Genomic DNA, 16,793 nt, shown 5'->3' on the forward strand with positions numbered 1-16,793 from the left:
AGAAAATTATTGTAAATGATTAAATTTTAATTTATCAATAAAACTAATTCTTAATTTAGGAATATAGTATGCCAATATTAGGCTGCTTGGTTGCTACATAGTAAAACCCCGTGACATTTTCAAAAGAAGATACATCTAGGAAATTTTTTCTTCACGTCAGCTTTTTGCTTTCTTTGTTTAAGACGAAACATTGAGGCGTATATTGACCGAGTTTACACCAGAGCCCTTTTATGTGTAGAATTTTGTTTTGCATGCTTGAATTTTTTGCAATTTTGAAGAATTCATTAGCTACGTTTACAACGCGCAGACCTATTAGGTCCATAGATCAAATGATCTATTTTTATTTAGTATAGCCCTGTTTACAAGGGTTAAATAAGTGCAGGATTATCTTTAGTATCATAATGTCAGTTGAAAGGGGTTTAGCAGTTTAGACAAAAAATTATAGGACATCAAAACTTTAAAAACCTCAAAATCTTTAAAATATACTAATACATTTTTTTAAGACTTAAGCTTGTCCTTTGTCTTGTCTTGTTTTGTTGATGGCTTTGCTGCAAGGCAATTGCCAGCCCAATTTGGGGGAGACTCCTTCTTTGTCTAGCTTGTCCTTTCTCTTCTTTATTTTTGTGTATAAAAACATCCTAACCTAACATCCAATAAAATGTCAAACTTGTCATTTTGGTACTTGGGAGAGGTTACCTATTTAATTGCAAGACAAGTTCTTAAGAGTTTGCATAAAATATGCAGGTTTATTATTAAGGAAAACACATTTAAAAGACATTATCTCTATAATTGAAACTGAAAGCCTTAAAATTAATATCAGGGTTTAATTCTTAAAAGTAAATAACTAAACTGAAGATCATGCCTTCGCAATCAGAACAGGAACGAGATTTCCGAAAGTTTTAAAATTAAATAATAAAATACTGAATAATATGGAACAAAACAGTTTAACAGCCCGATTTAAGATTTATTTTTGCCGAATTAAGTAATGCAAAAACTAATTGGTTCCTGTGGATCCAAAACCTCCTTCACCCCTGGCTGTGGTTGTCAGCTCCTAAAAAACGAATATTATTATTAAGAACCTTATAATAAAATAAATTTAATTAACGCCTTTTACCTTTGCTTCCTGTAATTCAGGGTAGTATATCTTTTCACATATAAGTTGGGCAATACGGTCCCCCTTGTTTACTTGAAAATCCGCATCTGAGTGGTTAAAGAGTACTACTTTCAATATGCCCCTGTAATCTTCATCTATGACACCAGCTAGAAAAACAAAAAGGAAAAGGTATATTTATTGGTGATTAATTAAGGAAGTGGTGACTTTTCCTTCATATCAATCTTAGGAACCTTCTTTGATTAAAGCCAAGTATTGCCTAAATGGCCAAAAACAAAAAAGTTTACATAAGTAAAACATTGTATATTGTAACTTGCATTAGTTCTGGTGTTCCACAGGTGACAGACATCTATCAACTAAATAAATATATGAATATATATCTACCTCAATAAAGATACTAACAACAAAAAACACACACACATACTAAATATTTAAAAAAATAGAAACAGAGAAGTACTATATAATCACTATTGAACTACTGAAAGACTCTCCAATGAACAAGTCCCAATTACTAAAGTGTGTGTTATACAATTTAACTAGTTGATCTGTTAGTTCTCTAAGGCCATAACTGGATCCAGAGAATGATGACAGAGAATTTTTTAGTGTGTAGCTCTAGTTAAGGAGTTTTAATGATACATTGTTGTGTCTTTCCAATCTTTGCAGACCAACAACTAGTTACTGACTTACTACATTAACTGACAACAGTGACATATTAACTAAAATAATTAGGGAACTTTCTTACGATGAAATAAGATAACTTTTTTAATATTAATTTTTGGTAAGTTTCCAGTGCGTCATTTATTAATTTTTATTCATTTTTATAATTATTAATGGCCTTTAAATTGTCAGCATATAAAAGAGTCACAATAATTAAATACAGATATGGATTCATTTATATATAAAAGGAATAAAACCAGACCAAGGGGTGATCTCTGAAATACCTCATATAATATATCAATATGATTTTATCCAATTCTGGTATGATCCATGTATTCCTATATTGATGAAAGTTTTTTTATTAATAGCCCAGAAGAAACACCATCAAAGGACTTTTGGCAATCAGGATAAATGACATGAATCTAATAGCCTTTATCAATCATACTATTTAAAACTCTGCCAGATATGTACTTCTTGACCTGTCCTTGTCAAATCCATGTTGCTTGGAAGAAATTTATGTACTAAAGGTATTAAACATTTTTCAATTAAAAAAAAAAATAATATTTCATCAGTAAAGATTGACTCATAAATTTTGGGAAAAAGGGAAAGCAAAGAGACCTCTATAGTTTTTAATATAATCTTGCGACCACATTTAAATATAAGGCAAAAGTGTTTGACAGTTTCCAACATGTGGGAAATAAGACTTCTGAAAAATGAGCTGAAGAGGCCTAACCAACACACTAGAGGAATTCTTGATAAACCAAGTTGAAACTCCATCAGGTCCTTTATCAACAACTAATGAGTTCAACTTATCCAATATTTCTTCCACTGTAAATATGTGATGTAAAAGAACTGAAAACAGATTCTCTGAAACTCATGCAATACGTTTATTGTATTAAGTATAAATCTATGATATAAATGTATTGCACCTGTTCCAGAAAATGTGTTATTAGTTCTTTTTCATCACATATTTACAAAGGAAGAAATATTAGATATGTTGACTATTGAGAAATTGGTGAAACAGGACTGAAAGTGGTCACCAAAAACATCAGTTATCTCTTCAGAAGTTCTCCTAATCATTCCTTTATATTCAACTGATTTTGGTATGTCCTTATCCTTGAGAAGACCATTAACATAAGTCCAAAAATACTTACAGCAGATTAATCATTGTTAATTTATTGATTTATCAGAACCAAACACATTTTCATGTAATTACAATGAGAAAGAGATGCCTACTAACTAAGAAACAATAAAATAAAAAGATATAAAATCTTCTTAAATCTCGGGTCCCTTATTGATATGCGATGATGTGACTTATGCGATGACTCGTTCTTCCAATGCTAAAATTCTGGCATTTCTTACTCGCCCAACAACTTCCGGTCTAAAAAGATCCTAAAATAAAATGTAAGCAGGTATTATACAATACCTCTTTGCTACATTTTTAGAATTAACCTCTTTCTCTTAAAACCGAACAATGTGGCACTTGTCGATCAAAAAATGCCTCCTCTAACAACTGTCTTGCTTCGATAAAATCAGCAAGTCCTTCAATAGATAAAATTAATTCATAGGTAAAATTCATTTTTGCTTTTTAAACTTAGTACACACCAAATCAACAAATGCGATTCTTATTATTAATAAATTAAATTAAAAAACACTCTTATAACTAATCGCTATGACCAAGTCAAGCGTATTTTACGATGACAATCATCGGTGATCTACAAAAAATATAAAAACCAAAATAAATTTCATAAGATTCTTCTGTCATGATACAAAAAAAGGTTTTTATGGAAGGTATTTACGATACACGATTTGAAAATAGGTATTGAATTTAATTTTTAATGCGTACTAATTTTACAATGAATAAACTTACATACATAACCAGAAAATTTTCAAAGTCAATTTTCTCGTAAATAAAACGTTTTTTTAAAAATAACCGAGTACCTTTTTTACGTAGAAAACTATAAAGTTTTATAATTTGTAAACAAAAAAGCAATAAGAAAGGGATGTTTTTACCTCTACCCACCGCTGTATGTGACACCGCTGACTAAAATTTTAATTTTTTTTAGTTAGTATTTAAACTACCATCTAATGTTTTATAGTACACTAATTTTCAAAATTTTATTGTAAACGGTTTTAAAGTTGTAGAGAAAAAATCGTCTTAAGGTGATTACGTCAACGGCGATGACATCAACATTAGCTTACCAAAGGCTTGTTCTCACTGCAAATTTCTCACAAGTTTGAAACTAAGGGGAATAACTCCCTTGGGAAGCTTTTGCGGACCCATATTAATAGGAATTTTTTGTGTTATTTATTTACATCCGCCAGATCACTTGGCGGAAGCATTATGAAGTTTGCATTACCTACCAAATTAGTAATTACATATTATGCTAATGCAAGTTACATTTAAAAATCGCCTTCGAACCTTACCTTTTTTTTCGCTTTATTCATTAAAGTGCCTAGGCCCATGGATGACCACAAAATATTCGGAAATTTACATTTTATTACTATCTACCTGTTTGAAATACAGTATAACTATAGTAAGTAACTATAGCATCTTTTCAAATCAGGTAATAAAAGGTTAACCCCATTAAATTACTCTTGATCTTAAATTCTTAACTATACTCTTAAAAAGCAAGTGCCGTTTCATAATAGCATTGAATATCGTCATGCACCCTTGACTTCCTTCCTCCTATATCTCCAATGGGATTAGACTGATTCAATGATTGGTTAAAAATCTCTTTCGATCCTAACTAAATGCCACATTTCACAGAAATCAAACATCAATTATTTTATTTTGTTTAGAAACTTTACAAACACTATAAAGTAATAGTAATTACATGTCAAGTGTTAACTAGTAGAAAATTTACTTTGATAATTAGGTGAAAAAGCAAATCAGTGTTCTAGGTGTTGTTATCTTTGTGTGAGTGAATTTTAGTCGACAATAGATTATGTTATCCTTTATTATATTCTGTGTCTGTTCTGTTAACTGCATGTAAATATGGCGTTTAAGGCTATAAAATAATTGACACCCCAAGAGAAAAAAAAACAATAATAAAGCAAAAAGATATAGATTCAAAGGCCAAACTGAGAAACAAGAGTGTTCAATATTAATAACAGCAGTTAAATAAAGTTAATAGGATTATCTTTATATATATTTATATTTAGGATGGTACCAATCTTTTTATCCTGTCTCAGTGGACTTATGAATAATTGAGATATTAAAATTTATTTTTAATTAGGGTGACCAATAATATTTTTCTTTACCCCTACTGACAGGTGAAATTTTCTTAAGTTTTAGGAAGTACAAAGATGATACTGCAATAGACCATTGGTATAAATCTTCTACTGAGATAAATCCAAGTGATAGAATGTGTGCTATAATATATGAGCCGCTCAGAGGAAAAGTGGTATATGTCAGTATTTTTTAATTTTTGAGTTATACCATTAATTATGTTTCTACTGGTCTAATATATTCAGTCGAAAACTGGTATAAGTCAAAATTTTAACTTAGCTAAGATAAGAGCTTCCTAATGTTATTCCTCTCAACATAATGGAGTAGTTTGCTGGAATAGTGGTATAAGTTAAGGCACCACGCTATTCTGATGTCGCGCCAGGTCCTATTAAACTCGCTTTTTCTTGTTTAGTCAGGTTTTTTTAGTGTTATGGTATGTAGTGTGTAGATCAGTTACTGTAGCTAAGAAAAAAGATATGATAGAACTTCTTCAGTGGATTCCCCCGATTCAGCATCAGTTCTTCCTGGACTTACTGACAAAAGAAGGAAAGGACGAATGACATTGGGCGGCAAAAATGTAATTAATGGGCACAATCAGTAAAAATGTTTACCATATGAAATTTTAGTACAGGGTTATTATAAATATGTACAAAAAAGTAAAGAATATGTTACTGTGATTTTTTAATCAATTAGGGAGTTAGACCACTTTTCCACTGAATGGCTCATATATGAATTGTGAGTCATTTAAACAAACATATTTGTAGAAAATATGGCTGTTTTAAGTGTCTTTATTCATATTATATCATAGAGCAACTAAAAACCACATGTCAATCGTTTTTTAGATAGACCTTTCATATATCAATGCTAGTGTGATTATCATAATGTGATATAATAAAAAAGTTACTTACTACATAATAAAAATGTTAAAATTTTACAATGGTTTCAAATGAGATTCCTACTAGAAACTTTAGATGAACTAATGAAATTTCAAAACTTTCATTATACAGATTTGATAGGTATCTATTTATATAAATAATTATAAAAAGTAAAAAGCTATATTATTCATTTATTTTTTTTAGAAATTAAGAATTTATTGTTTACTTAATAATTTTACATTTTCATTTTAGATGCCAAATCAGGCATTAAAAAAAAACAAAAGGAGAATCGAGCTCAAAATAGAAGACTGGATAAGAAGTATTCAAGTAACACAAACAAAACTTTAATCATTAAGAATAAATTGACCTCAATATTATGTTTGGGTTATATACCTAATTGGATAGTCCTAGGACTCAAAATTCTGTGGCAATAAAAAACACCCTGTAATTTTATGTATAACAGGTGTAATATTTGTTATGTATAACAGTAGGTATATAAAATATATTTTTGATCTGTCAACTTTCTATTGATTTTTATTTTAATAAGATCTTAAACAAATTTTACTTTGAATGAAATATTTGCAGTATATTTCCCGAATAAATATATACCATACTAGAAACATACATTCTGAAAGGTCTGAGCAACATCTCAATAAAGTGACATTACTGGTACATCTGTGGGAAATTACAGTCATTGTTGGGATGTTTCTCTTGTCACAAGAGGATGTTTCTGTGTTATATGGAAAGCATAATAGGACAGGATAATGTGAAGTTTTCTACTTTAAAAAATGAAGGCCTACAGTATGGCATCTGTACAAGATTTTGTCAGATGCCATACTGATTTTGAAAGACACCAAAATTCAATCAGGTATTTTGAGTAAAAATATTAAGGCAAAGTACACATTTCTAGCCAACTTTGTACCAACTTCAATGCACATTATCAGCTTGTTCGGTATATTATGATTTGAGATCAATGGATGTACCTATATATAAATAAATATTTGTGAGTGGAAAGTGCATTGACAAAATCAAATATTCAACAATCCCTTGCTACCCAAGAAGGAACGGCAGTTACACAAATCTCATACATAAAAATGGCAGGGGTTATCACCCATAATGGTGTGTCTAATTTTACTCACCACCAACATCAATGAAATTTTTCACAGCTAATCCAGATCTGGGCGCCACTCGTCCATAGCAACCCTCAGGAAGCTCGATCATAAGTCCGGTATCGATTAGGGCTTTGCCCCTAGCCGGTACAACGGCATCGATGGCACTTCTGAGATCGAAACCGGCCGCTTTATCGGAGCCCTTGCAGGGCGGATGGGCATCGGGGGTCACTTTGGTATATTTGAGGACCGTAGACTCTTTGGCTAGTGTAGGCATGGTGCTGAATCGATTGTACTCGCCGCAATAACTCTGATGATACTGGCGGGAGAATTGAGCCTCCACGTTGTTTATAATACGGCTTTTAGCGCCTATTTTTGACAAGCAAACCGTCAAAGAGTTTGAACGGAGAGCCAATTGTGGCGTTTGGCAAAGCCGCGAAATTAAAATGGGCATCATAGTAGTAGTATTTGAAATTTGGGAAATTTCGAATGGTTATTGGGCTTTAAATGTCATGTTAAATTAAACATGCTGGAAAAAATTAATAACTATTTTAAAGAGATTATTGGAAATAACTAGTAAGTAGTCAATTAACTCATATTTAAATATTTGTTCAAAAATATGTGAAATGTAAACAAGGAGGAATGACAGATGACATCTTTGACAGTTGCTGTCAACTTGAGGCTTAAGTACGTAGCAACATTTCTTTATTAAGGGGTAGCTGTATTTCTTAAACTCGCTTTACTGCAAATATTACTCAAACTTCTCCATGTAGAGAAACAAAATTTTATGGCTTAAAACCACCAATTTAATAAATATGCCAGGACTGCTAACCTATTAGAAAGATACGGACCACTACTAAGTGGCCGCCATTTTGCATGATTGTGTCCTTTCAATCTTCGTCACTCTGACTGAAATTTCAGTGGTGCCAATTGTAGGGAAACGAAAATTTTAAAGTTTTTGGGAGGTTATGTTTAAAGTTACATTTAGTTAAGAATTTACGATGGTTGCATTAGTTCTGATATTTTTCCTCTATTTGTTTAAGAAATATGAGTCTTATTGCTCTCATAAACTGGCATCTTACGAATCCTAATGCCATAAAAATGATGGTCTACATTTAAGTTTTTGAAAATAAAAACATAGGTTATTGAAACCCTATCATTTTGGTTTTATTATACCCATTTTAACAATTCTGATCTCTGGCATTAATATTTTAATTTAGCATTTGGTTTAAAAACAATATCAATGAAAATGATCAGATGGTGAACGACATAAAATAATGTAAATAAAAAGTGTGATGTACTTTATGGTTTAGATAACAAAACATAAATGAGACTAAACAATACATTAAAATATAAAATAAGATTATTATTTAAATAAAACGATAAAAAGGATATTAGTAGTTTCAGAGAGAGAGAGAGAGAGAGAGGAATGGACAGGGAAGAGTATTGGCAACTAGTTTCGCCACCTAATGAATACTATACTCCTTAGAGGAAAGCTCTCCAGAATCTGGACAATATCCTCCTGCAAAGTCATATTTTCAGGATATTAAGTTTTGAACTATGATTTGATTTTTATATAATATAGAGTATGAGTTCATTATTTATGAGTGAAGAAAGTGCACGACACTGTACGAGTTACGGCTTTTTATATTTTATTCATGACAGATCACATGTCAAAAGTAAGCGTCGTCAACTTCATTACTTTATTTAATATATCTTTTGTTGGCAACACTGAAAATGTTCAGAGTGACCAACTATATTTATAACTTCGTGCTTGAAACCGCTTATCTTATGTGTCAACTTTCCAACACCCGTTCTGTCACTGTCACAATTAAATGTCACGATTGTCAATTATTTTTGATTAATAAAAATAAAAACAATAATTTATTCTAACAATAACAATTTAAACAAAACAAATCTTCCAGAAACCAGAAAAGTTCAAGAGATGCCAGGCATTAACAAAGCAGAACACTCAGACCTACAAAGTGTAGAAATCAACGAAAACATTGAAAATCCGCCCCAAGAGATAAGAGAGATAACGCAAACTGATCGCATTAATAGGGCTATGCTGGTGGTACTTTTGGAAAGTATGGTTCCGCCCGTGACTGAAGATCCCATTGAATCATCGACGGAAAGTTTAAATAGCTCAGATCAATCGGACGATGCCGAATGGGATGACGATAAGGAAGACCAATCAGTGCAGCACTAAAACAATTTGTAAACAAACAAACATAACCCAACATTTTTATTTTTCGCGCCAAAGTGTGCCTTATGTTTCTTTCCATCCTGATTTCGGGAGTGTTTTTTGTTGTTTTAAATATACTTTACTTATAAGTTTTAATCGGGAACAATGTCGTCAGATGAAAATGTCAGTGAAGGGGAGGGAAATTTGGATAATATAGATGAGAATAATGACATTTTGGAGATTGGTGAGGACCTTGGAACTGAGGAACCAGGAGAACAAACTGAGGAGGTTCAAAGGGATGAAACTGCAGACGGAGGGGCAGAGGAGGGAGATAAAAACATTGTTAAGCCTAAGAGAGTTATTAGAAATCCAAGGCCTAAATTAAATGAAGACACACTCAAAGGTACAATCTTTTATTTTTAATAGAAAGTTTGATGTGAGGGGTGATGACTATAACTTTAGAAATCAGTGTAACTATTATGTTTTTGAAAAATACTTATTTTTTATAAGGTATAATATATCGTCAGTTTACTGGCAAAACTAGATAAGTATTGGTGATAGTATTTTGGCAATTATTCATTTTGCTCAAAACTGTGCAGCTAAAACAGAATAGGTGCACAAAACTAACAAAATGTTACTTATCTGGTTTTGGCAATAAGCAGACAATATAATACTATTCCGTTGAAATATTATGAGTCAGGAATAGAGGGCGATAAGAGTCGCAGGGCTTAGGTCCACCTAGATACTTAATGGTTACAAATATTACAAATGATAAGAAAATCTAAATAATACCCCAAAAAACAAACAAGAAATCAAAAAAAAATTAAAATATACAACTCTTAACATTTTAATTATCTTCATTTATCCATTTTTAGCCAAATAAATTATGTAACACTTTTTGTATTTTATTCTTTCAAAATTCTTATGAAGTTTGATATATGGGATTATGAAGTCCTTTGTTAGTTCTACTAAATTCCTGATAAATACTGTTATGGTGCTGTGTAAAATGATTATGAATATTATGTGTTAAATTAGAGATTAGAGTTTGATTTCTGGTTATTATATATTCCATTGTACATAGGTTCAAAATTCCTGAATTGATCTCCCAAACTCCTACACAAGAGCTCTGTGGGTTTTTACTGATCAAAGTTAAATAAAACTTTTCTTTCTGAATTCTTTGAAATTCTGTCACACCACAGGAACCTAGAATCAAGTATCGAAGATATGATACAAAATAAGCATTATAAATATTAAATTTGTTTTTATAGGATAAATAATTTGTGCATCTATATACCACAACTAATACCATTGGTATTATTTTATTATAAATATGAATAATATGTTAAGTTCTTATCCATAATAATCCCTAAATATTTAATAGATCAAATTCTTTCTAGCTGCACATTATTTATTATACTATTAAATCAGAGTCTATTTTTTGTTCTAAAATTTTTTTCACAATTTACCTTATTATTAAATTGGTATCATTAGCAAATATGTAGTAAACTGATGATATGCTGGTAAAATGCCTTTATCACAATCATTATTTTCTAGAAGGCAGACATATTCATTTAATTTAACATAAGGTTTTCTAGTATATAAATATGAACTCATTAAGTTAGGACTAATACCTATTTTTTTTTAACTTTACCATTATTTTATCTGAACTTACCACATCAAAGGCCTTTTTCAAATCAACAAATACTGCAACTAAACTCTTTTTGTTACCAAGATCAGATATTCTATTTACAAGGTCCATAGCAGCCCTTAAGAGATTACTATTTTTATTTGATACTTATTTATACTATTTTTTATTGAATGAATGTCAGTCAAAAAAAGAAAGTGAAAATCTCAAAAGCTGTTATCCAATACACTGCTTGTAGTATAAGGACTTAATTTGCAGGCCCTCGGGGTTTAACAGCTCTCCCAAAGTACTTTGAAAGGGTCAAATTTAAAGGAAAGGGACATGAAAAAGAAGATTTGAATAACATAATGAAAACTTATGAGTACTGGTGTCACAGGCTCTTCCCAAAATACCCTTTTGATACCTGCATAGAAAAGATAGAGAACTTAGGCAAGAAAAAGGCTGTACAGGTGAACTTTATTTGAATATTCATTTTCTCCTTTTTTATATAGTAATTATTATATTTTAGACTCATATTAAAAGGATCCGTTTTGATCTGTTTGTGGAAGATAAACCGATCGTTGATTCCTCAGATGAAGAAGCCAATGTGGATGGTTTTGTTGATATCACCAATGAGCAAATTAATCAGCAAAATCAAGTATTTGATCAGATGTTGCCTGCCCAAATAGTGCCATTAGAACTGACAGAAGAACAAAAAGAGAGGATAAGATTAAACAAAGAAAAAGCTGAAAAACTAAGGGCAGAAAGGCTTAGAAAGGCAACAGAAAAAGCTGAGGAACGCTTAGAAGTTTCTAGTCAATTACCTGGAACTAGTGGGATGAATTTGAGTGATGATGATGAAGAGGGTGATATAGAGAGTGTTACAGATGGTATAAGCCAAAGAGGAACTCCTGATTTTGATTTGGAAAGTAACATAAAAGGTAAAGCGAGAATTGGAGGAAGTACTGTCAAGAAGAAAGGCGCTGCAAGGCAAGAAAATAAGGAGAATATTGAAAATGAATCTTTAATGGATGCAGAAGAGGTTCCAAATGAAGACTTAAATGGTATTACTCCCTTGCAGAAAAAAGACAGGAGAATAAACAGATTTGCTGATAGCGATGAAGAAGATAGTATTCATGCTCCTAGTATTGAGAATGGAGCTTCATTGGATGTAGAAGAATCAACTTATAGAACCTCTTTTTCAAAAAAAAATAGGAAAAACGTAATTGCTGACAGTGATGAAGAAGATATGGTTCAAGGTTCAAATATTTCAAGTGATAGTACACAGAATGAAAATAGTCAGAAGAATCTGAAAAGAATTAGCAGGGTTGTTGATAATGAAGAAGAAAATAGTATTCAAGGATTAAATGCGGAAAGTTCACAGGATGGGGAAGATACAACAACTTTTCAGAAAAAATCAGGCAAAATTATGGATAGCGATGTAGAAAATGAAGTTTCAAACATTAAGGAGTCATCAAATGATAGCAATCCTGTTAAAATGGTGAAAAAGAAGAGTCACATGATGGTTGATAGTGATGATGATGATGATGAAACTTTAAAGCAAGGGGGTGATCAAAGTTCTGCTTTAAGAAAAAATTCCAAATTTATACTGAGTGATGAAGAGAGTAATAGCAATGAGGATCTAGAGCAAAATGGAATGGATATGCAAAGTGATGCACCAAAATCTAATAATTAAATGCAGCAAACTGATTGAGTGTGATGAAAGTGACCAAGAAATCCCATAAGACTTACAAGTAAAAAAGTTATGTTTTTTATTGGGTGTTTTTAGTTAAGTAAAAATGTTGGAATTAAATGTTTTTGTAATAAATTTTACTGCTTTTATACATATAATTATTTAAGGAGTATCTATGAAGAATGTAGTCAAGTTTTTGATTTATTTCTTGATTTAATTTTTTTGAAAACTGATTCTTATAAGACCCAATTGGCTTCCTGGCACTGCTGCTGAATTCTATCCCTTTCTCTCTTAACCAGAGAGCTTCGGAAGCTGTCGTGATAGAAAAAATAAATATCTGGTTTCTATAACTATCAAATGTTGCTACTTAGTAAAAATCTACAGCACAACAATGCAAAATGTTTCTTGCTTCACGTAGTGGTTTGAGAGAAAAGGAAAAAACTTAGCTGGCTATAAAAGTGGCTCTTACTACATAGCGACGGCACTACCATTTTTTGTTTTTAGTAAGAAACACTTTAGCTTGACAATGACGAATTTTTCTTACTTTACGTAACCGTTTGATAGAAAAGGAAAAAACTCAGCTGACATGAAGCTGGTTACAATAATGGCCGGTGCTGAAGCTTTGTAAGAAATACTTATATATATTATATTATAAGAAACACTCGATGAGAGATTTTTCTTGATTCACGTAGTTGATTGGTAGAAAAAGAAAAATCTCAGCTGACGTAAAGCTGGTTACAAAAATAATTTTTACTACAAAGCAATGGTAATATCAGTGTTGCTACGTAGTGAGGATCATTTCACCTTGTCAAAGGTTTTTTTCGCTTCACGTAGTCGCTTGGTGGAAAAGGCAACAAAATCAACTGATGTGAAATTATATGAGTTCCAATAATTCCCTATTATTTCGCCCTTTGTTTTTGTTGGTGTATCTTTACCCGGCAATAATTAAATATAAAAAAAAGGCTAAAGGTATGGTTCTTTCCATGCGTCTGCCGCAGCATACCGCTACCCGTGTTTTTAAATATAACCGTTTCTTTCCACGCGACGGCCACGAGCGTCAGTCGTGAAGGACTGCGATCGTTGCGGCTGCACTAGCCAAGGAGCAGGTGTAGCCGCAAAAGCGTTCAATAGATATTGAACTCGGTTGTATGGCTCAGATTTTATATCGCCTTTTATTAAGTCCAGAATAAAGTTAAACTCTGCTTTATTCAACCTAAAATATTCTCTAAATTTCACTTCATCCTGAATCAGATGTCGATTTATCAGTGTGTTATAACATCCCTCAGAACGCCTTTGTTTAAATATTGGATTTACAGGAGCATTGCTATTTTTCTCGTTGGCCAAATATGATAATATTTCGTCATCGTCCTTTTCTTCCAACAATAAATAAAGCACGAGATCATCCATCTTGTGCCTAGCACCTTAAACCTTCGCTGTCGCGTAGCATCCGAAGGAACCACCCGATTGACCGGCTGCTGCATGCGGCAGACGCATGGAAGGAACCATACCTCAAAACAAACCTTACTCTAACTTGATTTGCTCTCTTTTATTAAAAAAAAGATAAAAGAACCAGCAATGTGAAGCAAAAGCAAAGATCTTCCTTACAAGTATTGGCGCTATATAGCAACATCAGGGTTGGAAATATTTTTTACTTCACGTCGTTCTCGTGCCTTGTCCTGAAGGAGAGAGCTGCTGTCTTTTTTTGTCTAATGTAATTTTCAGTTACGTCATTTATTGGGTTGGTTTACATCAGAGAGTTTCATCTCCCACTCTTAGTTATTTAACCGAGCCAGGGGAAATATTAGGCATTTTTTAAAAAAATATTGTTCTTTTAGACCTTTTGTATATTGCTTTTTAATTATTTAAAAAACTCTATAAATTAATTGTTATTTATTTTATTATTATTAATAAATATAGTGGTCAACGGAATCATCAATATATAAATTAGAAAAAAATGGAAAACGAGGAGAGCACGTCTGTTTTTACTTGTCTAATGTAATTTTCATTGCAGTGGCGAAACTACCGGTGTGCCATGTGTGCGAGGCACACGGGCCCGGCTTCAAAAGGGGCCCGGGACGGGCCCCAACTTAGTGTGGGCCCGAGAACCAATCGACGGGTCGATATAAAAAAGCATTTTCTTATAAAAAAAAGCTAAACCCGCATTTCATAAAATGTTACCAAAACCTTAGATAAAAACAAAATATGGCCGCTAGCCGCTACTAACACTAAAAGAAAAGCCGACTTTGCACGTGTTAATGTTATAATGTTGGATTGGCCATTTTTACCACCCACTTACCCATTTATTTTTTATTATTTTACTCTTCCGTTCAGTACATGTTACATGTTCTATTATACTAGTACTTTATAACATAACATCTGAGCGAGTTAGATGTGTGGGTGTGAAGTGTGTAGAGTGTAGTGATTTAAAATAAAAATGAGTAGCTATAAATATAAATCGGGTGCGCAAAAACGCAAAGAACTTGAGGAGGCAAATGCAAAGAAAGCGAAGCTTCCAAAAATTACTTCTTTCTTTACTTCGAAGGCTTCTAGTAGTAATCAAAGTAAGTCAAAATGATGAAACTATGAATATATTTTTTTATTTGCATTTTTGTGCTTTTTAGATGAAATTGAGGAAAATATCACACCATTGGTAGAAGGCTCTAGTAGCACTAGCAAGTTAGAATTAGAATGCGAAATAAGTATAGTGATAGTAGTAGTATTAGTGGAAAAGTTAAATCAACGGCTGTGGCTGAGGCAAAGCAACCACTTTCACACACTGATAAAGGATATTACGATCCTAACTGCATTAACGGATGAACAGAAAATGTTTTTAGTTACTAATGAACCCTGTAGACCATTAGGCCCCTTTCCTAAAAATGAACAAGGTAGGAGTTTTTCATCTTTTTACTACACTAAAACGAGTATGTCAGGAATAAAAACTGAGCGTTTGTGGCTTTGCTACTCGAAAGTCCTGGACAAATGCTACTGCCTGCCTTGTTGGTCGTTTGGGCAGGCTAACGATGCTCTTGGGGCCGGATCTAATGATTAGAGACATCTTCAACAAGCAGTCAACAGGCATGGGCAAAAGCTTAACCATAACGTTTCTTGCGCCGTATTTGATCGCTGGAGATTAAATAAAACTATCGATGTTGAGCTTGATTTGAAAATTCGACATGAAATTAATGTTTGGAGACAAGTTTTGGAGCGTGTGGTAGAAGTTACACTTACATTAGCATGTTGCAATATGCCATTTAGAGGTCATGACAAAACTAAGAATTCTAAAAATCCCGGAGTTTTTTTATCTGTAATAGATCTGCTTGCCAAATTTGACCCGGTTTTACGCAATTTAGTAGAAAATAAGAAAAAACATTCTACCACTTACTTAAGTCCCGTTGTTCAAATCGAGGTTATTGAACTGCTAGGTAACACAATTAAACAACATATAATTAAAAATATAAAAGCTTCTCCATTTTTTTCGGTTATTATTGATACCACATAAGATATTGCTAAAATAGATCAGCTAAGTGTAATTATAACATATGTAACCACAAATTTTATAGAAAATAATCTATTTCAAATTATAATTCAGGAATCATTTTTGGGGTTTATTCCAGTAAAAAGCCAAACTGGTTTGGCTTTAAGCATAACGATATTAGACATTCTACGCAAAAATGAACTACCCTTAGAAAGACTTCGTGGGCAAGGTTATGACGGCGCGGCAAATATGAGTGGCATATACAATGGCGTTCAAGCCGAGATTTTAAAAGTATCACCAAACGCCTTATATGTGCACTGCGCTGCGCATAATTTAAATTTAGTTTTGAACGACGCTGTAAAAAGTGTTGAGGAGGTCAGAAATTTTTATGATTTGGTTGAGAATTTCTATGTTTTTTTTGGCCAGCATTAAACGATGGGTGCTTTGCAAAGTGATACTAAGAGTAAAATAACTTTAAAAAAATTGACACCTACCCGATGGTCATCAAGACACGATGCATTAGAAGCTCTTCGTTTTAGATATGTAGATATTTTAAAAGCACTGGCAAAAATAATTTTAACCTCAATAAATAGATCAGAAGTAACTGAAGCAAAATCTTTAAGAAAGCACGTGGAAGAATTTGAAACAGTTTTTCTTATTACCCTTCAAACTAAAATATTAAAAGTTATTGATACTTTGTCAAAAATTTTACAAAAAAAAGATCAAAATATTGAAGCTGCGTCCAAAATGTTTACGACAGCTAATGAAACCATAAATAAACTAAGAAATGACTTTGATTTTATTAAAACCGAAGCTGTTCAATTAGCAGGGC

At 32.3% G+C, this 16,793-nt stretch overlaps 2 protein-coding genes across 3 annotated transcripts; one reads left to right on the top strand and one right to left on the bottom strand.

The window, feature by feature from the left end:
• Nucleotides 1-766: 766 nt before the first annotated feature.
• Nucleotides 767-7,621, bottom strand: LOC126742928 (uncharacterized). Of its 2 annotated transcripts, none has more exons than XM_050449805.1 (3): nt 7,015-7,607; nt 1,115-1,260; nt 767-1,051 (listed from the first exon to the last, which is right to left on the bottom strand). In XM_050449805.1, the coding sequence occupies exons 1-3, from the start codon at nt 7,439-7,441 to the stop codon at nt 995-997; spliced, it is 630 nt and encodes a 209-aa protein (XP_050305762.1). In that variant the 5' UTR covers nt 7,442-7,607; the 3' UTR covers nt 767-994. The 2 variants fall into 2 exon arrangements, with proteins under 2 accessions (XP_050305762.1, XP_050305763.1); XM_050449806.1 differs by lacking the exons at nt 767-1,051; nt 1,115-1,260 and adding exons at nt 3,084-3,160; nt 3,221-3,310 and having other exon boundaries at nt 7,015-7,621.
• A 1,578-nt stretch (nt 7,622-9,199) lies between these two features.
• On the top strand, nt 9,200-12,690 carry LOC126743115 (uncharacterized). The gene is made up of 3 exons (XM_050450078.1): nt 9,200-9,572; nt 11,073-11,263; nt 11,323-12,690. Exons 1-3 carry the CDS (start codon nt 9,335-9,337, stop codon nt 12,487-12,489), a joined length of 1,596 nt encoding a protein of 531 aa, XP_050306035.1. The 5' UTR covers nt 9,200-9,334; the 3' UTR covers nt 12,490-12,690.
• Nucleotides 12,691-16,793: the final 4,103 nt, after the last annotated feature.

The sequence above is a fragment of the Anthonomus grandis genome, chromosome 12 (assembly GCF_022605725.1).
Source record: "Anthonomus grandis grandis chromosome 12, icAntGran1.3, whole genome shotgun sequence".
Lineage (NCBI taxonomy): Eukaryota > Metazoa > Arthropoda > Insecta > Coleoptera > Curculionidae > Anthonomus > Anthonomus grandis.